At 40.7% G+C, this 24,191-nt stretch overlaps 1 protein-coding gene across 2 annotated transcripts; it reads right to left on the bottom strand.

Annotated features, from left to right (window-relative positions):
- Window positions 1–1,529: 1,529 nt before the first annotated feature.
- Window positions 1,530–19,619, bottom strand: igf1 (insulin-like growth factor 1). Of its 2 annotated transcripts, XM_064343244.1 has the most exons (5): window positions 19,324–19,619; window positions 17,009–17,165; window positions 6,677–6,858; window positions 6,135–6,170; window positions 1,530–5,561 (listed from the first exon to the last, which is right to left on the bottom strand). In XM_064343244.1, exons 1-5 carry the CDS (start codon window positions 19,369–19,371, stop codon window positions 5,502–5,504), a joined length of 483 nt encoding a protein of 160 aa, XP_064199314.1. In that variant the 5' UTR covers window positions 19,372–19,619; the 3' UTR covers window positions 1,530–5,501. The 2 variants fall into 2 exon arrangements, with proteins under 2 accessions (XP_064199314.1, XP_064199315.1); XM_064343245.1 differs by lacking the exon at window positions 6,135–6,170 and having other exon boundaries at window positions 19,324–19,614.
- Window positions 19,620–24,191: the final 4,572 nt, after the last annotated feature.

Raw genomic sequence — 24,191 nt, 5'->3', positions numbered from 1 at the left:
TTTGAAAGGGATTTAGCTTTCTCTCTCTGCATTCATTCAAATATGCTCATAGTGAATGAGAGCTTTGATCTGTTGCTCTCTGGAGAAATTAGTGTGCCATTCTCCCCCTGAGCCACTGTACCCTCAGTGACCCCACACGCTACTCTATTTACCTTGGCGGAGCAACACATCTTTTAGGAAGTATCACATTATCTTGCATTGTGAGCGAGGTCACTTTTGCTGTGGATAAAAGCTATTAGACCTACATTTTAAGCTGCTCTAAAATGCCGGCAGTATGTCAGCTTTGAAATTTTTGCATCAGCCTCACACAAGAAAATATCTAGTGTTCATCCAAAAATTGTATTTTAATTCTTATGGCTTTTCATTAATGCTGATCATTTTGCCGTGATCAGCACCCAACAATCTGTTATGATGCCCACAAGAACTGACTCATTTTAGTACTTACATACCTGGCACCATCACTTGATATGGACTAGAATAAGGTAGAAATATATTGAGCAATTAATAAGTATAATTAAGGCGTGACACCACCCTATGTCTGCTTGACCAGTCAACATCAGCATTTTTCCTTCTGTTCCAATTTACTTTTTGACTTTTTACACAGTATCTTTAAGATCCATGAGTTGAGTTTTAATAGCTTTCCTAAGTGGTATTGTTCAAATAACCTTTTAGATTTGTATCATCCAGGCTTTATGAAAAATGAATAAAATTCTATTGGACTTGGATGCTGCTTATTTTGGTCTTCATCATGTTTACCTTTATTTTTTAAATTGAGGTTCCGTATATATATGTGGCAATATACGGTATATGATTATTAATATTATGCTCTTTTTTCAAATACTACGGAATACAGTAAAATCCAGATTTAATTAATGAAAGATCTTTTGCACTTTCAGTTCATATGCTTTAGTGAGGGCATTGCTCAGAAGGGGGAGGACACCGGAAAGATAAAAAGCTGAGGTAAGGATGGCAATTTCAGTTTTCTTCCTCTCAGGTTTTTGTTGCAGCATTGATTTATTAATGACCATTCATTGTGCACTTATGCTCTCCTTCCTGTCTGTGAGCCGAATCGCTCTCTCGCTCTCTCTTTCTCTCGTCTGCTGTCCTCTTATAGCTCTTCCTGCTCTTTCTGTCTTGTTATCCCTTTCAGAATCCCTCTTTCTTACCTGGCTCTTTCTCCAATCTCTCAAGAGGGCAGACACAGATCCATCTGAGTTCCAAAGTCCGAGGCAGCGTTTAACCTTTGTTTTGGGATCAGAGGCATAAGGCTCAACCTGATACAGCAGAGGAGATGAAATCCTAACCATCTTGACCTAACCAAGGTCTTGAGATAAACGTGCCTGGAAGTGGGTAAAAGATAATGGGGTGATGAGATAAAAGTAAAAGGAGCAAGCAAGGAGGTAAACCTCCAGGGTTGTAGTTTTATATATATGTATATATATATAATTTAAGTGTATGTGTGTGTGTGTGTGCGCGCGCGCGTGCGTGCGCACATACCTGTGTTTGAAATCACTCTCCAGGCAAATGAGGAATATTGACAAGTGGTTTATTCAGCAGGAATTGTGAACAATCTGTCAGTATTTAAACATTTTCTACAGAATATAATGGAGCACCAATAATAATAAGCGCTTTAATCAGACAATCATCTGTCCTCTGATAGACAGCTTTAAAAATCCTTTTGAAAGTTTTCTTAATATTGGGCTTGATTAAGACAAAACTCACTTTTGTGCTTTAAAATCAAGAGACCGTTTTGTTATTTTATGTTGTGGATAATTTTGTGAATTCACTCAGACATTTTTTTTCTAAATGAACAATGCAATAATTCCTGCCCAAACCTGGTTGATTCAACCCTATAATTCTGCTTACAGCAGAATTTTCCTCAGATTTTATTTTTCATTGGCTATGCAATATACAACACCTGCATTACTCAGCTTTGTGTGGAGTAACAAGGGAACAAATGGAGCTTGTTGTACCAGACATGACAAGCTTCAAATTTCTCTGGAAGCACACTCTGAACAGTGACCATCAGTCTGGTAGGCGAAGCTCCATAGACTCCCAGTTTCACACTTAAACCAACACCCCACACAACATGTTGAATACAGGTGAGCTGCATTTAGTACCACAGAAATCAGCTGTTCTGTTGCTTCAGTAAAAAAAAAAATACCTCAGATCAGGCTGCCCTCAGAATTGTCATTGTCAAGGGTGACCAATCATCGGTGTCCAGCTGGCCAGATCTCTCATGACAATGAGAAGTTCCAGTGCATATTACGCTTGTTGCATGTTGTACACACGTTTACTGAAGTCAACATTACCAGTTCTTGCAGTACATGAGTTACAGGACAGACAAAAGTATACTATGACCTTAAACATCTTGGTAACAATTTAAGATTACAGTTCACAGTACTTTTTGTCAAGTCATTTGGCATAGTGATCAATTATGAATAATAATAATAATAATAATAATAATTTACAAACAGTAGAAAAAAGGCAATTAGCCTTCTTGGGATCATATCAGATATGTTTTTCCATGCATTCACAGATTTCACAGAAATACATTTTGCTCACTTACACAACTAACTGATTGAAATAGCTTACAAATAATAATAATAATAATAATAATAATAATAATAATAAAAAAACTTAAAAATCGTGGCCACGCGGCTGTGCAAAAGGGAAGAGCTCCAACCACCAGCTCCACCTTCACTTTCTTTCACTGCTTTAGCCAACCCTTGCAGATAACACACTACAAAATAGCACCATTATACAGTGGATAAAATTTCTTATTAGTTTTGCTATATGACACCATCATGTACAATGACAGTAGAACAATGCATAAAATAATTTACGTGGGAGTATTGGTGGAATATACACAGGCACAGAGGAGGCAGTGTGACGGGATGTGATATAATCTTAGGTTTTTGTGACATTGCACACTTATTAGTGCGTGACAGATTGTGCAAACTGCTGCAACACTACTTGGAAATACATGGGAAGTGAGCCAGATCTGGTTGTTCTCAAGAGGTCTTTAGGAGCTGCTGCATGAAACTTGCTTACAATTAGTTTAGTATTGCACTATGGCGAGTGCGTCTGATTGTGCACAAAAGTGTGTTCTGAGTTGCAATACTGTGTGAATACGCATGCTTTTGCATGTGAGACAAGGACCTTGTGTTCTGTATAGTTTATGTGTGTGAGAGTACTTTGGTTTGGTTGCAGCTACCATTTCTGTTCTTTTTCTCAGTTGAAAAAACATCTGGTTGCTAGAAAGCAAAGGGTCTTCCCTATCTTTGCAGGATATCAATCAAAAGAACGCAAATCAATCTTTTACCTTCAGTCAATCAAAAGGCGCATTCAATCATATACTGTCTGCCTCTGGGTGGCCTTATTGGTCAGGTTCCTTACTTGTACTATAAACCAGACCAACTTGATGCTCCGACGTGAGATATGTCCGTCCAACATTTGGGGAAGTTCTTTGCTAATAAGTCAATAGTTTTGTACAGTGTCATGTACGGCCCCAATTTACCAGAGGTGGCAGTTTTAAAAAGCATGATTTACAGTATTAGTGTGTTGCTAGCAGCCAACCTTAAGGTTCAACATTTTCAACACATCACGCACACACACCCACACAAACAATATATACACTCAGTGGCCGCTTTATTATGTATACCTATCTAGAACTGGGTAGGTCCCTCTTTTCCCTCCAAAACAGACAGAATTCTTCATAGCATGAATTCAACAGTGTGTTGGAAACATTCCTTATGGATTTTGGTCCATTCTGTCTCAATAGCATCATTCAACTCCTGCAGATCTTTCAAACATACATTCATGCAGCAAAACTCCTGTTCCAACTCATCTCTAAGGTGATCTGTTGGATTGAGATGTAAGTCTAATAATGTGGCCACTGAATGTGTGTGTATATATATCCCAACAACAACTAGCTAGGTATAAAATAACTTCCAATGCATACTACATTTGTTTGCCGCTAGGTGACTAACCTTGCTTGCCGAGATTACACCAGCTAACTAACCAGCTAGGTAGCAAGTACACATTCTCACCCATAAAATGGAGAGTAAAAATTGACTTTTACTGTGCAAAATCTGATTCATGTAATATAATTTTAATAAAGAAAATCTAAATCATGGCAGGGGAATTATTCTTATGGTTCTTTTCTTAATGGTTAGCTTTGTCAAATTAGACACTTGATTTGAAATGAATTTCTTTTTCTTTTTAGAAAAAAGGCATTGCAATAAATTTAAAAAGGGGATGGAACAATGTTAGCACACCTTTGAAGTACTATACTTATTATGAAATCTCCATATTTACAATCTAGCAATGCTAGTAGTGTCACTTGTGGCAGGAAGGGAATCATAGCTAGGGAACAAGAGGAGGTCAAGTCAGGGGGAGGTGTGAAATGAGAAACTTAGCCAACTAAATGTTGGTAGCACCAATCAGATTGCATGATTCTTTGTGGAGCCTAACTCACAAACTGCAACTTAACTTTCTAGATGGTTAAGAAAGTGTGTTTGGAGTTATGACTTCTAGGTGTCTATTTTAATAACCCCTTTAAATACAAGGCTCCAGTTACAATCTAATTTGCACTAAGATGCAGACATCTGCCTTCAAGTCTGGCATGATGAAATCTATTGGAGAATGGATACCAAGCCTGGCCCTCTGAAAGGCAATGGAGATAGAACACCTTTCTGGCCTCTCTTTGGAACTACCTAGTGGACACAACATTCTTACCACATTCCTGCTACATCATAGAAAAATTATTTCCGTCACAGAAGCATGGGGAGAATCTTATTTCAACTCCAAACTGTTCCTACATTTAAAGATTATACAAACAGTGTCTTTGTTGTAAGCCTGTGAATATGTTTACTGTATATGAGGATATGAGTATTTGTATTGTGAATAATTGAATTTTTGCTGAGATGTGGGGTATTTCACATGGTTAAGCAATAAAAGCTCATAAACACTGGATACGAACCGTCAGATGCAGGTACAGACTTGTTCAATGACAATATTATGCAGATAGATTAACTCCAGGTATACCCTGGTCCTATGTTTATGTCTTTAAGAGGTGTGTCAGGGGCTGGTTTTGTCTTGGGCACAAGAAAGTCCAAAACCTTCTGATCACACAGCCTCCCTAAAACCACATGAGTGTGCAAATTGTACAACTGAAACAAGAGCTGAAATGCCAAGGGACTGTTTGCTTCTCTGATCTCTGCAGTTACACTGGCTTAGTGTATTGGTTGGACATTACCAACAGCTTACTTTCTCCCATTTTATATGATGCATTGTATAAATGTGTCTCTCTCTGTACATTTTGATTTACCCCTAGTGTTAGTTTTTGCTTTGACAGTCAACTGCTCCACTTGGGGCTGACACAAACCCCTCCTACCCCCCACCCAATAACGCATGACTCCCGTCTCCCACCACCAATCTGTCCTTCTCCCTTCCCCACCATTTTATTCTTTCGGTCAGTCACTCTTTCTTTGCTTTGTCTACATCCGGTAATTTCTGCCCCCCGTGTTCCCTCGACTGGTGTTCTTCTGATGCACCTCCTGAAAGAGAGCAGGAAAAGGCTTGATACAAAGGTCTGTGGGAGCAGATTTTTGCAGTGCAGCTGGGACATGATTAAACAGTAATGTTATGCTGTATAGTAAACAAAGGCTGTGCATGAATGTATGAGGATTTATGATGCACAGAAGAGCCAGCATATAAATGAGTGGAGATTTAGAATGCATACGAAGCAGGGCCAGAGCATGAATTCAATGGAATCCAGAATTCTAGAAACAGAGCCAGAATGGCGCCTGGCATGCAAGTCCCAGAGAGACTCGGTAACATAGAGCCAGAGCATGAACTATAGAAACAGTATGCCCCCAGAAGGAGTGTACCTGTACTTTGCAGGCCTGTCAAAGAAACAACTAATCATACTGCATGCCAACCACGATCAAGTGAATAACAAATGCATCACATCAAACACAACTGCTCAGGCTGAAGGTTGTTTCTATAAGAACGTTTTAACACATGCAGTGCAGAATATGCTAGCATGCCTCACATCTAAGATGGCACCAGGAGCATTGAGCTTCAGCTCAGGCATGCAGCCTAAAATCTCCAGCAAGAGGGAAACATACCTTGCAGGATGGGTGACTATTACCGGACATTTGTTTCTGTGAAATAGATTTAAAAAGCAATAGTGGCTAAGTAAAATAGTTGGGGCCCTTGAGAGGAGACAGGGAGTCATATGTCCAATTACACATGGGGGTTACTGGCAGAAGCAGAGTTTAAGTAATTTACATTTAATAGCTAATGTTACTGATCATGCAATACCAATCCTTGAATCAAAAAGGTAGAGGTGATCTGTTTGTTTTAGAGACAATATAAACTCTCAGGTGATCTTTTTGGGTGATCTTATTTTATCTATATGTAAAAGAATAAAAATGTTTGAGTCATCATGGAGAGTCGATACTTGACAACTCTTGCTAAGCCAATGAGTAAATTGACCAAAAATGTTTAGATCCATTAATCAGACAACAATTTTGGAGGTAGATCATCTGGCCCCCTGGAAGTATCTAAAACCCTGTAATGAGAATCACTGTTGCACCTGTATTGGTATCAAGCACAGCCACACATCCTCCTTCCCTTTGTGTTTTGTGTGGCACAAGATGCCACTCACCTTCTGGGTTTTTGGTATGTCCGTGTGGCGCTGTGCCCTGACGGACCGGGCAGCCTTGCCAGGTTTCACTGGTGCGCAGTACATCTCCAGTCGCCGTAGCTCACAGCTCTGGAAGCAGCACTCGTCGACTATGCCACGATTGTGTGACCGTCTTGAGCTGGATCCATAGCCTGTGGGTTTACCTGAGAAAGAAAAGGAGAGAGAGGGTTTACCTGGGATTGAGAGAGAGAAAGCACCCGTGGGATTATCTAAGAATAGAGAAGAGAATTAAAGAGTTTACCTAGGAAAGAGGAAGAGAGAGGGGTTACCTGCAAGTGAGAGAGCAAGAGAGAGGGTAAGCTTACCTGGGACGCAGAAGTGAGGATACAGGGTGGATTTACTTGGCAAGGAGAGGAAAGGAAGGGAAGAAAAATGAAGGAAGAAAGTGTGGGTTTCCTTGGCTGAGAGAGGGAGATGGACAAAGACCACAATGTCCGAAAGAATATCAAATTATACTGCCGCACTCTACATAGCATACAGGTAGAATTTCTGCTCTACACAGATTACTTTGTTCTTCTGTCACACACAGAACAAGGGCTGGTGCAGTACTGTCAGAACTGGACCCTGGCAGTAAACTGTAAGATGGAAATTGGAATGAGATCCTCTTAGCTTTCAGAACTACATTAGATGGAACACATTTTCCATTTAAAACTTGTTTGCTGAAATTAATTTATCAATGGAATTAAAAAAGTAATAAAAGTATTAAAAAAACACTGATAAGCTGTAAAGTAAGGCATTGAAAACAATCACATGCAGTCTTCTTCATACAGTTCCTAACAGTGCATGTGAATTTATGACACCCTTCAGTTGTTGTGATTTTTCTGCCTTAAACACATATTGCTGTCACATGTATGTATTTAAAAGTGAAAGTAATGCCTAAGGACCCTTACTATACTGTGCTTTTGCTTCATAACAATGCCACTGCACTTCTACAATAGTACAGCCGAGCCTATGGACTCCTCTGATATCCTTGCCTGTGACCTGCTGATCTTTTTCTATACTACATGTCACACAATGCAGTATAGGAGAGCTGCTGCCATCTGGAGGAGTGGTGAAATTCTCATTTATGTAGCTTACCCCACTCAAGTGGGAAGACATTGAATATCATGCTGAGGTAATGACATAACCTGACCTTAAACCAGTGATGTTTAGTATGCTTTTTTAAAGTTAAATTTGAATCAGGGGAGTCAGGGTAGTATTGCAGTAAGTATTAGTGACATACATAAGTTGGGGAGAGGCATTGTTGCTCTGAAGATGGTTCCTGCATTTATGTAATTATGAATATCAAAGCTTCCTTTTTTAAAGCAAATTTCAGGGTAAACGGTGTTTTTTTCAATGTCTCAGTGACTTCATTAGATGACAACACCATCTAGAGGGTCTCCAGTCAGATTTTTATTCCAATCACAGTCACAAAACTGCTATAGTAAATGTTGTTAATTAACTAAATGCTGACACTGATACAATATCTATCTGTTAGATCTCAGTGCTACATTCGATACTCAAAACATTGGTTTGCCTCTCTGATATTGTACTAGGTTAGATAAAAACCCATCTACATCATGCCAGGAGTATCTTTATCCAAAAAGACATGCATAATTCTGGTGTTCCTCAGGAATCAATCTTGGGCCCTGTACTTTTCTCTCTAAACGTGCTGCTTGGAAGGATTGCAACAAACACTGTGTTGACTTCCCTAGCTATGCCAATGACATTCACCTGCATCTGTCTGTTCTACACTCTGATGGCAGTACAGCCAACTCCCTGGAGAACTGCCTCAGTGACATTTAATTCTGGAAGATTGAAAACTTCTTGCAACTAAAAAAAAAAAAAAAAAAAAAAAAAGGGGGGGATCTTGTAACTGTGCCAGAAATATACCAAGCAGCTCTGGTTTCTAACAATAAACCACATGTTAGGAATTCAGGGGTTAATATAACTTTCAGGGCCATATAAAACATAACCAAACTTTTCTCACACAGGTAGATTAATTAAGAAAGGTTAATTCAAGCAGTGAACAGTTTCAACTTTTGCAAGATACAGCAGCCAGAAAACTGATTTAAAAAAACAAAGAGAACCCATATTATTCCTGCCCTTTGATCCTTGAACTGGTTGCATGTAGGATTTTAATGGTAATTATAAGGTCCTTTTACTGGTTTTAAAAGCACAGAATTGTCAATATACCTAAATATATACAGTGTGTGTATTTGAAATCCTAATTACCAGCCGACAGATCTCAGATCATCCAGTGAAAGCCTAGTTTGAGTTCCAAAAGTGAAACAAAAAAAGGACTGTTTTTCTTGTATACCCTTATACTTTTGGGACCACCACCACAAAATATTAGAGGCACAATCAATAACACATTTCAGGAACAAACTTAGGACCTACCTGGTTTTTATCAGACTTTTTTTGCTTATAATTATTTTCTGTTTTAATACTGAAGGTTGTTTTTATTATATCTTACCTGCACATCATAATCCTTGCATTATTACTCTGTGTTCTTTTTTGTCTTATTAGGCATCGAAGCAGCAAAGCTGCTGAAAGCCTATTGTTTTTTGTCCTGGTTTTTATTTTTTTCCTTCCTTCTATGACCTTGGATAAAAAAGACTGCAAATGGCTCAAAAACTGACCAAATTTAGTAGGTTTACAGAGCACTGTGCCAAGTACATGCACTGGCCATATGACTCCAACTGGCCAAATGGTGGCACCATAGCAGGTGACTAATAATGTAGGCTGAGCACATATCCCTCTTTTCACTAGAAAAAGATTTACCCGTAAAGCATGCCTCTCTGGACCAAAAAGGACCCGTGAATGGTGCCACATTGGATTTTCCACTATTTATTTATTTGTTTGTTTATTTACTTATTCATTCCAAAGTTCATTTTGCTCTATCAGACATTTATTGTTGAGTTAGAGGATGGTCAAATTTGGGTACAGATGAGTTACAGATCTTATAGAAATTAACCACTAGTGAAGCAAATTTGAGTACAAGATAGAAGGTACAATTTAAGATTTGAATGAGAGCAGAGGCGTCATACTTGCATGTGGGGACAACAAAGATACGGAGCTTTGTCCGCTGCTCTCACTGCAGCTGCCCATTAGGCCAGAGAAGGTTGGCACTTGTGGCAAGGGGAGTCTTGGCTTTTACCCCTACCTCCATCCAATGCCCTTTATGATATATCCCACTCTTCATTTCCAATTCCTCACTCACCCGGCACACTTTTGAAAATGAGCAATATAGCTCCAATAGGCTTTTCCCCGTTACCAAATGAAATAATAATTTAATATGGCATTTACAAGGAGGAAATGCCTTTCCCTTTCAGAGTTAATAGCTCTTGGCTCAAAATGCAGCCAGAGCTGACAAAGTGCATTAACTTCTGCTCTCTGCTCACCTTGTCCTGACAACACTATTCAGGAGGGAGAGGGGCCCTAACTGTGGAACAGATTAGTCCAAAGACTATGAACCCTGGCAGGGATTTAGTGGGTATTGATGCAATGACGAGGCGAAGGAGCAAGGGTTATTGATGCAATGTGCATTTTGGAGGTAAGGGGGTGAGACGTACAACGAAAGAGAGAGGAGACATTTTTGTTGCCTTTGATATTATAGCCATCTATCTTTAACCACATTTTCATACCCTGTTTTTACCCATTTTCATAGCCTCGTTCTCAGTGCTGCAATGTCCTCTGTCAATTTGAGATACTCAGACTCGCATACATCCTCTGAAGTGTCTGCTGCCAGCTGGTGCCTCTTCACTCTGCAGCTTGCCAGCTGAGCAGTGCAGTCCTTCTGTTGGAGGACCAAACTTCATGTGCATCTGGCGCAGGCAGAATGCTGGTGCCCAGTCAACCTGAGGGTTTGATTCCAGACTGTGGGGTGCATCACTCTACTGGGAATGAGAATTTAAGCCCCTCAAGTGCCTGCAAGCCTCTCATGAATGGCAAAAAAACCCAAGACAAGCTTGAAGTCAAAATGTGTAGCCCCTCCGACTGAGCAAATATACACTGGCATAGCACTTAGTATCCCAGTTGATTCTACACAGCATTACCATGACATTACAGTGCTTACATTTCTCGGAGTATATTTATACTATAGTTAACATTAAACATTATCAAGTAATTCAATTTCTCTAACATTACAGCTCCTATACTGTTCTTAACATGTTTTTACAATTAACATATATTTTCACAATGTTCCTGTTCCAGGACTCCTCTGTGCAGTAGAGCATGTTTTGATGTTCTTTCTCTGTGTGGCAGAATAAAACAGAAAAAGAACAAACAGATCTCATCTTCACGTGACACTAAGGTGTGTTGGATCAGAGTTATGCTGGATTTCTACATACTTCCAAAGTCACAATGCATGAACTGCATGATAAACACCACTACCACCACCCCCTCCCTACCCATCCCATCTAGACTGTCTACAGCCTCACACAGACACAAAAGACAAGGTTTTCCTTTGTGTCACAGACTAAACTTCATCACACAAAACCACAAACCAAAAAAAAAAGCCACGTCCAAACCAAACCATCCACACAAAAGAGGGCAGTGTGTCACTACATGCTTAGTGAATGGAGTAGTAGAAAGTGGATGAGGGGCTCTACCCTGAAAACAGCCAGGCTAAATAAACAATCTGTGCAAGCTATGCACGTGTATAACTGTGGCAGCACCCATACGTCACACAATTCAGTCCATTCATATGCATACAGCCTCAACCAATGCAGCTATCGCCTGTGTGTCCATAGCCAAACACACAACTCATATAGGCACTGCAGGTTTCAACAAGTGTGACACACACAACCAATACAAAGCCATCAAGCTGTTTTTATAGGTTTTCCATTACTGCTTCCCGGTCTCTAACCTAGTGGTTTGTGCCTGGTGGATTCAAGCTGTACATAATTCTGACAGGTCAGCTGGTTTGACCATTATCAGCTTCTGAACAATGGGGTTTCGTGAGAGAGAGGAACTGTCTCCAGCCCCAGTGTGTGACTACGCAACCAGACAGGTTGTGGGAGCCATATTTCTGCTGCGTGGGCAGGTTCCTGGCCTATGCACTCCTGGCCCATTTTCCATTCCCGTTCGAAATAAAGCCCCACAAATTGTCATCCTCTGTTTTCCTTCAAATAACGTGTAAACCCGCAACACAAACAGCTGGAGTGGGGAGCGTAATCAGCTGGAGAAGGCTTTAAAGCACCGCCATTAGAGGGATTACTGCCTCTAATCCCTGTAAACAAAGGGCCATGTCCCAGAGCCTTTGTAAACAAACACAGAATGTAACCTTTCAAGCCACCTCCCGCTGTGCCATGCCCAGTGCCAGAATCCACAGTGGGCACAAGCTTTCGCTCGAGTCCTTAGTCCTAAGGATTCTACACACATTAGGATACTTCTCTTTGTATCAAGCATTCTGCACATACGTCTTGCAAATCTGGCTGCAGTCATTTGGTAAAAATTGGGGTGCACTTAACCTGCTAACTCATCACAGGCATATGAAGCAGATTGGATCATGGGTCCTTTAATTTTAGAACTGCTCCAACAAAGCCTGCCCACCAAAGAGTACCAATGCATAATTGAGGATAACAGTTACAGAGTATACATTATAACCTTTTACCTCCACAGACTGCCCAGTAAAGGAAGCCAGTTCCTCTGGGTATAGGTCATGGTCATAGCTGTGTTTTAAACGGTATTCTTATACCGAGATCCCACGTGGAGCAAAAATGTAATAAATTACATGAAATAGCCAGGGAACCCTAAAAGTTATTTACAGCAAAAATAGAAATCGTTTTCATGAATCTATGGTAGAGAAGAGCCTGTATCTCAAGGTTCTTCCAGGTAGATAACAGGGTTCAGTCTGTGAGGAAGTGGAGATAACAACCAGCCCCCTCTAGTGAGTGGGAAAAGTTTCTTTCTAGAGCTGTGGAGGGCCACAGATGATGTCTGCACAGTCCACTGCACATTGGACAGCTGAAGAAACCTACTCAGCCAATTTCATATTGTCAGAAATCTGCGAACAGCTGCGCTTAGTTCTGATCTGTCTATAAACCAGATTTTCCTTCTGAAATCTGCCGAGCCCTTGAACATATTTTAAATGCATTCTCACATATGACAATTTAAATAAATGGTAATTAATCATTTCCATCATTCCATCTAACTACAAAGAGTTTTGCAATTTGTTGATACCTTCTATTTCACTTTCAACATTACACGATTCTAATTAATATCATTTGCAGTTTTATTGAATGTTATTTTGACAGGGAGGGCTATGTGCAGGAGGCAGGATGCTGGTCCACCCCTCATCGCCGCAGCTCTCTGCTGGAGACAGTATTCGTAGCACCACATTCCTCAGACGAGCTGCAGTGGAAAAAAGGACCCGATTCCCCAGCAGAGTGTTACAGCGAGCATATGGCTTTTACAGGCTGCTGCTGGTTAATAAAATCAGTGGATTCTTGGAGCCGTTGCAGGCCACTGCCTGCAGAGAGTCCAGGCAATTTACAGCAGGAGGGGGACCGTAAAACGCAGCAATGGACCTGGAAACTACCTCTTTATTGCTGGTACCACAAAGCTTTATGGCCAAACTAAATTTCCTTCTCATTTTACACACTGATTTGTCTTCATTTGTTATTCAATTGAAATCCAACCCTTGTTGGCCCCCCATTTTATTTCTATTGAGGTGGAGAATTTTCCCCCCCTTTTTCACCATGGGTTGGAATTGGCAAGTAGCCAGTATCCTGCTCCATTAACCGCTACATCTCTCACACCTGCACAAGAAGTGTTGGCTTAAAGCATGTGCGATCCTTTCATGTGAGCAGCTCTAATGCTCAGGACTGGATCTCTCACCAAAGATAAATAGTAACCTGCAGGCACCTGGAACGTCAGTAAGAGGTGCTAATTCAGCTATATTTTGAGAGCCAATCTCAATCTCAGCCAACCGTGTCCTAGGAGGATAGAGCCAGTTGTATCCCTCCGCTGTCAACTCCCAGTAATAATTGGATAATGACATAGAAAATTTTTTCATGAGTGATGTCTGAGCTATTTGGCTCAGTCTGTACTCAAAACGAGTGAGCCACCTGGAGGTGCCTCTGCTCTCTCTCGTCTTCTAATTATCACTAAAAGGGGTGGGTTTTTATCAGGCACCTATTGCTGTGTGCCAATCAATGGTCAGAGTACTTTGTTAAGTCTTATCCAGAACGTGATCATTTATAATACAAGGAGGCTGGTAGAGGCGCATACGACCAAACACCTGCTTGAAGCTGAGTCTCAGCTCCTTATTAAAACCAGAGGAGGGATGCTGCCACGGTCTTCACTTAATCCCACAATTCCCTGCTGCTGGGGCTTGAGACTCATCTATCCTCTTTCCTCTGGGGAAGAGACTCACCTGTGCATCAACTGGTGTCCTGTTTACACACCATTCTCTTTCTAGTTGTCTCCAGCTGTATCAGCACTTTTTCATGTACTGCTGACTATTCCTATATTCTTTCCCGCTTCATTCTTCATACTAAAGTTTTCTGGTCTCTTTGGACCGCTTTTCCTCTGGTGTGTTGAAAGAGATATCTCTCTCAAGAACAGTTTTTGGTGCTGTTTAACATTTACCACTAAGTTCACAAGTAAGGAAGCCCAAAAAGAGTTAATCCGTTACTGAAACCTTAATTTACCAGAAAACATAATTTACAACCAAAATTACAGCTCCTTCGGGGTCAAATGGCATTGCACCTCAAACCATTCAACCCATTTTGTATCTCACAATCAGAATGTATTCTCCTCTCCGAAGAGAATAATCCCTACAGACAGAAAGTTCCTTGGAATTGTTTCTGGGATACCCAGGCACAGGGCAGCAGAACTTCTAACAGTAATATGGAGATAATGCTATAGGTCTGAATGCTGAAATGCCCCCCTCAGTTATTGAGTGAGACCCTGTTTTTTATGCATGTAAGTAGGCATGAAGGCAGTGTTCCTCCTGATGTAGCTTATAGGACATGCAGTGCACTCAGGTTTAGATGACAATAAAAGTTTAACAATGTACAGGAGACATTTCAGCTTTGACATGCATTTGTCACTACGGTCATCTCTCCTCGGCAATCATCAGTCCATTGCTGCCTAACTATTTACAGTAAAAGTTTCCAGGGGGGACTCAAATGCTAACTAAATCAAGCCCCCTCTGCTAGTTAATGTTCAGGTTTCTTAAATAACCACCTGATCTCAGATGGGTGCCCTGTATTGATGCAGGGGACTGAAAATGGGTAACACTGAATTGTCCCAGAATGGGGGCTGAGCACAGAAACAGGTGGGTTCTGACTAACACAGGGACATTTTGTATCAGCAGAGTGGATGTTCTCATGGATTCACTGCGGTTGTTTAGGGTACTTGGATTTGATTTAAGCTTGAACCCACTATCTCATTCCTTTCGAATGTCATCCACTTCAGATACCCCCAATAGACCAGCCACTGTAAATAAGACATTATCGCAGCACAGTTCCATCTGCTTGAATGCAAAAAAAGAGCAGGTTTTCTAGGTCATGCTAAAAATTGGAAAAAACTGACTATGATTAGCATCTTTTCTCAGCCTACACTTTGTTTCAAAATAATATTTTTTCCAAAGGGTAATTTCTCATGCATCTGTAGTGGTGATGACATTTAAAGTCCTGAAATATTAGAAATATTTGGCTCGTTAGCTGTGACAAGCCATTCTAATATCTCTGCAGAGGCACAGAACATGGCACTACACTTTCGGTTCTGTGCTACACATTCATCTTGGAACCTGCTGGTCACAGATGGTACACACAAAAGTTGTGATACTCGTCCTCATGCTATCCGAGACACCTTCTAGAACCTTTTTCTTGGTCACACCTTGGCTACACAAAACCAACAAAAGTTTTTCTTGCCTCATCCCATCCTGGCACCACAGTGAGCCCCTTTGCTACAGGTGAATGCACTGGACACCCATGTCTGACCACTCCAGTTAGCAGAGAGAGAGAGCATCACCCCTCTCTGTTTATCCAAGGAATGCATAACCTTCTGGATGTTTGCACTGCCAGTGTCCGTCAAACACAGCCCCACAAAGGTAGTCACAGCCACGGGGTAGAGTGCCTCCCGGGCTGGCGGAGGCCCCAGTCTGCCCAGCACAGTGCCGTTCATCGACTTTTGAGGTTCGGGGAGAAGCAGCGGGCTGGGCTGCCTAGGCAGTGCCTGCTAGCAGCCAGACCAGCTGACGCTGTCCACCGCCCACTTAGGCAGAAGAGCAGCGCTCACCGAGACAGCCGGCGTTGAGAGAGCACAGACACAGTGGAAGGAGGAGGATGTTGCTGAACACACTCCAGCGCTCTGAGAGGCCTCCTGCGTGAGAGCGGATATGAATGGGAAGTTTACGAAATTACAATGACACAAGTGGATTAGAGTGGTGAAGTGCACTGCAGCGCGAGCCCAGAATTTTACTCACGTCAGCGCAAAATGAGCGAATGAGTCTTGGCGGACTCGGCTTTCAAGCAAGCAAAAAATAAAAATAAAAAAAGTTATTCTGTGCAGTTTTCATTTGAAAGACCTCCAAAATCAATGTGAATGCAGGTGGCAGGGTGGCATTATGGGATGGGGGATGTGGAGTGGGGGGGGGGGTTGCAGGAGATCATTTTATGGTATCAGCAGACCCCTAATGTGAATTTTGCTGGCTTTGTTACGAGTCCTGTTAACCCATAAACAGTACCCTGCTGGGACTACAGTACTGTAGATGAGTATCTGTGAAGATGTCTGCAACGGGCCAAAATGTTACTACTGATAGCCACTGATCAGGAGGATGAACCTGGAATCTGGGCTTTAAGTCGAAAATGCGCCACACCAAACGTTTTCTTTGGGAAGCTTTCCCATTCCGCTGGAAAACAGCTCACTTCTGTGCTCACAGTTTTACTCCTTTTGACTGCCAACTTCCACTTAAAAGTGCTGTCCCTAAGGACAGAGCAGCTACTAACCATAGATTTAATATACATCCAGCTGTTAAATATCAATCTACACTTAATTTAACTCTCAGCACCCAATAATATAAGACTGCCTGCAGATTTCCCCTGCAGGATATCCATGTATCGGTCTACGGTGAATTCCATCACACAATGAGACTATCACGCTCCGGGGAAAAATAACAAGAGGACCAGAGCACTGCCCTCACTCTGGTCTGTTAGCCAGACTGAATCCAGAGAAAGGGAGAAGACAGAAAGTCAGAGGAAATAAGGGCAAGGAGAAACATCTGTTTTTTTATTTATGAAGAGTCCATTAGCACAGGGGGGAAGCAGCAGTTCTTTATGAATAAATAAAAAGTGCACTTACTGAAATAAAAGCCTCTGTCTCCACACACAAACTGCAGCGTGTCCACCAGCTCTGCCCCACACAGGGTCTCAGCCCCTGCTGTCACCACCGGGGTTAGGGTCAAAACACACAGCACCAGAGAGAGGGTGTGCGTGCAGGAGATACAGCACATTTTACACTGTAACCAATGAGAGAGAGAGAGAGAGAGAGAGAGAGACCAAATAATATAATCAGATGTACCAGGGCATCTTGCATTATAACCGAAACATTGCAATTTACAGTGCAACCAATAGGAGAGATACAAACATGCACAGTGTAACCAACGGGAGAAGAGGGAGAAAAGGAGAGAGGGAGAGACAGGGATGGAGAGTGAGAGAGAAAGAAAGGGGGGGGGGGGTTGATAAACAGCACATCTTACACTAACCAATAGGAGAAGGAGACAGTACACTGGCTCGATTGTGAAGAATTCTGCCAGGGTAACAGCAGCTTTAAATCCTTTCTCTCATCCTCATCACGTCATTCTAATTGGCAGATGTTTTATCTGTCCTTTAAAGTTTAGCCTGCTTATCATCTAATTGCAATCATAGTGTTCTCTGTCCACACACCCAGTAGACTGAAGTTCTGAGGCCATCACATAGATAAATAGGTGGCTAAACAGAGATTCATGTGGAGTATCTGACTACTAAACAGACTAAAAAAATATAATTACAAAGACGTGGAGGCTGACAGTCATTATTTAAGTTAATAAAACATAACATGTAAGCATCTCTCTCTCTCTCTCTCTCTCTCTCTCTCACACACACACACACACACACAGACACACTGGTGCATAAACAAGGTTTTAAAATGTTGACAGTGAGATCATATTAAGATCTATTTAGTGATGATGAAACATGCCACGTCCAAGAAGAATGAATCTCTCACATCTGGCCCAAAGGCCAAGATGCTTATTCCAAACTGTGTGCCCGATATAAGACAGGATATTTTATCACAAAACATGCTCAGTAAAAAAAGATAACTATGCCCACTGGTTTGTGAAAAAGGAAAAGTTTGTTGAAAACAATTGTGTTTAAAGCCCGAAAATTACGTTTAGTATGCACAAAGAATAATATTCTACATTAGGCAGACGCACCACAGTATACAACTGGTTATCAATCAAGCTAAGCAATTCTGCAATAACTGTTGGCATAAAACATTAGGCTGTATTCAAAATATACTTCCGTTTTCCTGAGAAACAGCCCTCCCATCACCATTCTCTTTAAGTGTCAAGAGAAGGCAATCAGACATTATTAACAAGCTAAAAAGCACCAGATCGCTCGCTTGTAAAGTACTGAAGTGGGGGTATCACGCACTTCTGCTTCAGATGATGAACTGCAGAGCCGCCAAACCCGTCAGTGCAACCCAACGGAATCTTCGTCGCCATAATTTACATAATAAAGAGTATTAATGATTATATTGGAACCCACTCTACCTATTTTCGCAGGGTGCTTGGGCAGGCAAAGACTTTAAAAAGTATTTCCCCCCTTCTTTCAAAAGTATAGATTTTTCTGTTTCATTTCTTCGGAGCCTGTTAAAGCGAATTTCAAAGTTGAAGTTCAAAAACAGGTCGAGTGAATGGGCGATCAAACGTGCAACGCGCTTAGTACACAGTAAAATGTCCAGAGTTAATTCAACTCTGACAGTGTTAATTCAACTATTAACAGATAGCATTTGGCCCCACATTCCAGAGTGGGACCAAATGTTATCTTTTGAAAGTTAAATCAACACTGTTAGAGCTGAATAAACACTGGACATTTCACTGTGTATATTTAACACCTGTCTTAACACCCATACATTTGCAACGCATTTAATCATATTAAATGCATTGCACGCTCGTATGTACCGATTATAAAATCACCATTATGTATTTTTAATTCACCATGGATTACACAACTATGCATTTACGCGTTTCTACACCTATCTCCACATTTACGCGCCTTTCCCTCTTAGATCTAAAATGCATGCATGTCTTGTTTTTAAATAACAAATGACTTTTACATGACATTGATAATATTTATGAGAAAAACCTCTAGGTAGGTTACATACAAACCTTGCAAGTACATACATATTAAGTCCAATAGTTTAAATGTTGATAGCTAAATGGCAAAAAGATCCATGTCAATTAAGTTAAATGGTGGTATAGTCTACTGTATATCCCATAAATGCGTTAATGTTGTAAGCACGCTTGGTGAATGTATACAGTTGCAAAATATGTGTTTTCAAAATACAAAATAATTATCTAAATTATAACATAAGAATAAAAGGTGCACATTCCGAACGAAAAAGAATAAAGTTACCTTGAAGACATCACACAGTTGCCACTGAAAGAAGTAACCGTTAAACATCCCCGTGGGTCTCAGCGCGCCAAAGCCCAGCTAAGAGGAATATGTTTGAAGTCATTAAAAAAAACAGCGAGGAAGAGGATGAGGTGCAAGCAATGTCACATCTCAATATTCCGACTTTGTTCCATTGCGCAGGCTCGTTTGGGTGAAGTGAGATTTAGCGAACAGGATTTAGAGAGAAAATCCCTCACATTTATCCACACTACACTGACGTTTTCAACAGGAAACAGCTGGGACCGTATTTGTCTTCTCCTCTCGCTAAGTTATTCATTAAGGATTTTGGGCACATTGTCAAATAACGTCATTCTACTTTTTCTTAGATGGGATTGAATTTTGATCTCGTTAAGACTTTCAAGATTAGGTGGAGTTTTTTGTGCCACCCGCACTGCATATTAAATCTTGTTAGGTGAAGAATAACATTCTCTCTGATACAGCTGGAAACTAGTGATGCGAAAGAGCAGCTGGAAGAATCATCACGAAGCACTTATGCGCGTAATAGTCAGACTTTAGGCTTGGTTTATGTACAGTAGCCTATATTGAAATTGCCCCGCACATTAGCCCTAACCATTGCATTGCAGTCTACAGTCGTAATGCAGCATTGCTTTAGCACGTATTGTCGTGTCTCCTTATTCAAATTTACAAGGATTGCTATCACATTGTAACATCACATTGTAATACATCTATTTGTACGTGCTTAGGATACGTTCAGAAGTACAAGCTACGTTTCAAAATAGTGGCTATCGTTAAAATAAAAGTGAAGCATGTCCAGACAAACACTCTGGATCACTGAGTCGGTTAGTTTTCGCATGATTTGCCCAATGAGGGACAGCAGGTTGCGTTGACCTCTGGAGAAAAGAGCTTGCCTAGTGTTTTCTGTCTGGACAAGCGCCTGTAACGCACGAATGTATCTCCAACCAGCCGGATCAGAGCACGTCATGGTCTGTGTTTGGCGGACATATCAAGGTTCAAATATCCATGAAAGATCAAATACGGTATAAGTCGTTGTAAGTACCAGGTGTTTACTGAACCGCTGATAACAAAACGATTATATGTAAATCAACAGTGCTCCTACTGGAGAGAATGCTATTTTTAATTGTATTGAAGATGGTTGATTATATAGCAAAAGAGACAATGATGTCAACCTTCGCAGCATTCTTGAATGTAAATAAAATTATCATTGTGATCATTACTTGGATGGCACAATCTTTGAAGGAGCTTCATGGATTGAATTGTTGGAGCTCTTTGGTTTGGAGAAACATTTACTAATTTGTGTTAATAGTTGTTGTCAATGGTTATTGGGTTTAGCAGACACTATGAGTGTTTGTTGGGTTGAGCTGATATTCTGACTGTGTGTTTGGTTTAGTGTGAGTGCTTGTTGAACGGTTGTTATGATTGTAATGGATTCACTGGTCATTGTCACACCTTGTGGGGTATATTTTTATCAAGGAACATGGTTTTGAATGGTCATTGGTGGTTGGTGATTAAATTGATGCTCTCTGAAACAACTCTTCTTGCCCACTTTAGCCTGAAATCTTCTCACCTCTGTTAAACAGAGGGAGCATCAAATATTGTGCAGTAATTGCCTAGAATTGCCAAAACCATGGCATGATAGAAAAAGATTGTGTTTTACAGACCACGTTATTGTCTGTTGTATTATTTACTACAACATAAGAAAAACGTTGAGCTCTACAATGCAGCCTACTGGTGAAGGCTGAATTTTGAGGGTTCTCTTATCGTGCATACTCATATCACAACGCTGGGTGAATCCAAGTATCCTCCAGTGTCCCAAAGCCAACTGGACTCATCGGTGGCTTATGGCAGTGACCAAGAGGTTGGGCCCAACTCTTTGTCTGTGGTCCCCTGCAGCACCACCCTCAGGGCCTCAGTGAGAGAGAATGTTTTCATACCGGATGAGGTGGAGACACCTGCTACAAACCTGCACAAAATGGTCCACTGACGTCACCTCCAGGGAATATTCCTGCATTTCCCTCCCTCTTTCTCGAAGACAATGGCTCCCAACAGTCACTCCCTGACTGTGAATGTGTGATCAGTTATTATAATAGTTATTATCCCTCAGTTTGGGAATGATGAGAGTGCTGCATAATGGCCTAAAAGTGTGCCTTGAGTAAAACTAGACACCTGTACTGTTACAAACGTTAAATTAAATGCTTAGTTAAATTAAATGTTTTTTCAATGTGCAGCCTATTGCAAAGATTAAAAAATATACTGATTACTTTGCTGTTTGATATGTTTGACTGTTCGATGGGGTATTTCCATTGGAATGGAGGGAACTCATGAAGAACAGTGTACTTTCTGTGTTTTGTGTTTATTCTTCTTGGACATGTAGATCTATGTGAACACAAAGAGTTTCTGTGCCAGAGACCCCATACTACAGGAGATCGACATTGATCCAATCACAAGGCAGAACATCACTTATCCAGTCAGCTAGATGGGTATATCATTCCAGGAAAGCCAGGTCTGCACACAGCTGTGGATGATGGCCGGCAAAGACAAGATCGTGTGGGCAAAAAGTAGGTCATTACACAAACACACAGTCCCACTCACAAACACTAATCTGAGGTTAGAAAAGGTAATAATCACATATTCACAGCGAGCTTATCCTCAGATTTAGTCCTGCATCATGCCAGTTTAGTTTTCTCCCCCATCCTCCATGTGTTCCATCCCAATCACATTGAGATTTCACCAAGAAAATCATACTAGTCAGAGTTTATCAACACGAAAGTGATTGGACACAGAAGTGAAAAGCCACATCATGATTTAATCAGTCACCTGAGAAAAGACGGTATGGAATCCCAAGAATGCATTTTGAGTGGCTGTTCTGACTGTGTTTTTTTACTGTCAAAAGTAATTTTGAGACAATGTATTGGCCAGATTCCAGGATATCATGTAGAACTGTAATTTTTGCAGCTGCAATGTCATAACTGTGTGTGTGTACCTCGTGATAGCACAAAAGAATGTTTCAGCTATGCAACAGGCCCAAAGCAGGCTCCTTATTTCATATTGCTTAGAAAATAATCTTTGGAAGAGCTATGTTCACATGTTGATTTGAGAGGAGAATAGAATATCAAAGGAGGTACACACACAGAATGTTTAGGAAGAGAGGTCTGAGAGATTATGGGATTGTGATTGAGAGAGATCTGCAAAAGGCACTAAGAATAACAGAGCAGATGGAGGGAAGATTTGTGTTGTGTTGTGAGGTATAGAGCTGTGATGTCAGCAATTGTTCACTGTGACCTGGATAGGGCAGCCTCTGACAGACATACATGGTGTATGAGTTCCTCCATGACCAGTTTTGGTTCAAACTCACAGTTTGACTATTGATATTAATGCAATGTCCTAACAGTGTGCTGGCATACAGTGAACGGTGGCTACCTCCGGCAGGCATTAATGGCACACGTACCTGAGGACATATCGCTAAGATCTAAAAGCAAGCAAACATGGGAGAACATAGGTGTCCAGAACTGATTCAAACAATCTTGCCTGCATTTTGGTCAGCAGTATGCGCCATGTTGGTTAGGTTCAGTACCTCAAGACCACATGAAACCAAAATCCAATCAAGGTCAGTGCTGCATAGATATGGTATTGCATTTGAAATAAACACACTTATGATACAGTGGAGAAGAGACGCGACCGTGAGATGGGACTTTAAAGGGAAGGGACAGTAAGGTGTCCAGAAGAGCAGAGTGGAGTAGTCTGGCAGGACTGTGAAGTTATGATTTAAGTAATTGTTATGCGCTGCTTAAAAATGTAAACTATCCATGCATATTGTCTCAAGTAGGAAGAAACTAGTAGATTTACCACTAACTATATTATTCATGTCACCTCCCAACTGTAGAGATGACAGAATGTGCAGTACACATCCAGCAATAAACTACATCTCAAAATCAGCATCTCAAAACAGCAAGTGGCTTGTGTGTCATTGTATGCATATAATTGAACACATGCACTTCAATTTACAGTAGATCCGCAGTTGCTTTGATGATTCCAGTGAAGTAAATGTTCAATAATAGGAAAATACAGTCATTTTGTATAAGAATTTTGTCCAGTCACATTTTCACTCTTCATGTACCTAACCTGAAATAAAAATTCAGAGAATGGTAAGTTAAGAATATCTCTCATTTGTTTCCTGTTTCAAAATTGCCTCCTTTTTTGTTATCTGAATTTAAAAAGGAGGAAGCATTTGTTTATAAACACAATGGAGCAATACACTGTGAGATTTCTGGCTCCAACGGCACTGTTATTGTAGGAACAGTTGGCTTTTTTCAGTATTCAAGGCTGTAGTTTTAACAGTCACTGATTTGGTTCAAACCATAGTATTCAGTTAAATGTAAATACATCTATGCAAATCAGCAACAATGAAAACCACACCACTTGATACCAAGAATAGACAACACCCCTTCAAAAGTGGAATTTTCTGAGCCAGAGAGCCAGCAGTCCCATTTTCTATTGTGTTATAAACAAAGGCCACAGTCTTTTTATAAAAGAGAATAACAAGGTTAGTAAGCAGTTTTGAAACATGAGCCAGATGAGAGATATTCTTAATTTCACATTCTTTGCATTTTGGGTTCTTGTTTATCCAGTGGAAGTTGTTTATCTGTATAGTATGTCTTATTTGTATAATGCTTTTTAACATAATAACTTTTAGTACTACTCTACAGTTAGAATTCTTGGCTCTTCTAACTTGTGGTTACTCGAAACACATACAACAAAATAGAAGTAGACTCATATATAAAGGAAAGGAAAAAATGTATGACTTCTGAGATACAACAGTAATAATATAGCGGAATTAAAAACCAAACACA

This window comes from Anguilla rostrata, chromosome 7 (genome assembly GCF_018555375.3).
Source record: "Anguilla rostrata isolate EN2019 chromosome 7, ASM1855537v3, whole genome shotgun sequence".
Taxonomy (NCBI): domain Eukaryota; kingdom Metazoa; phylum Chordata; class Actinopteri; order Anguilliformes; family Anguillidae; genus Anguilla; species Anguilla rostrata.
Note: the sequence above shows the minus strand (reverse complement) of the source record. Positions and strands in the feature narration are given on the sequence as shown.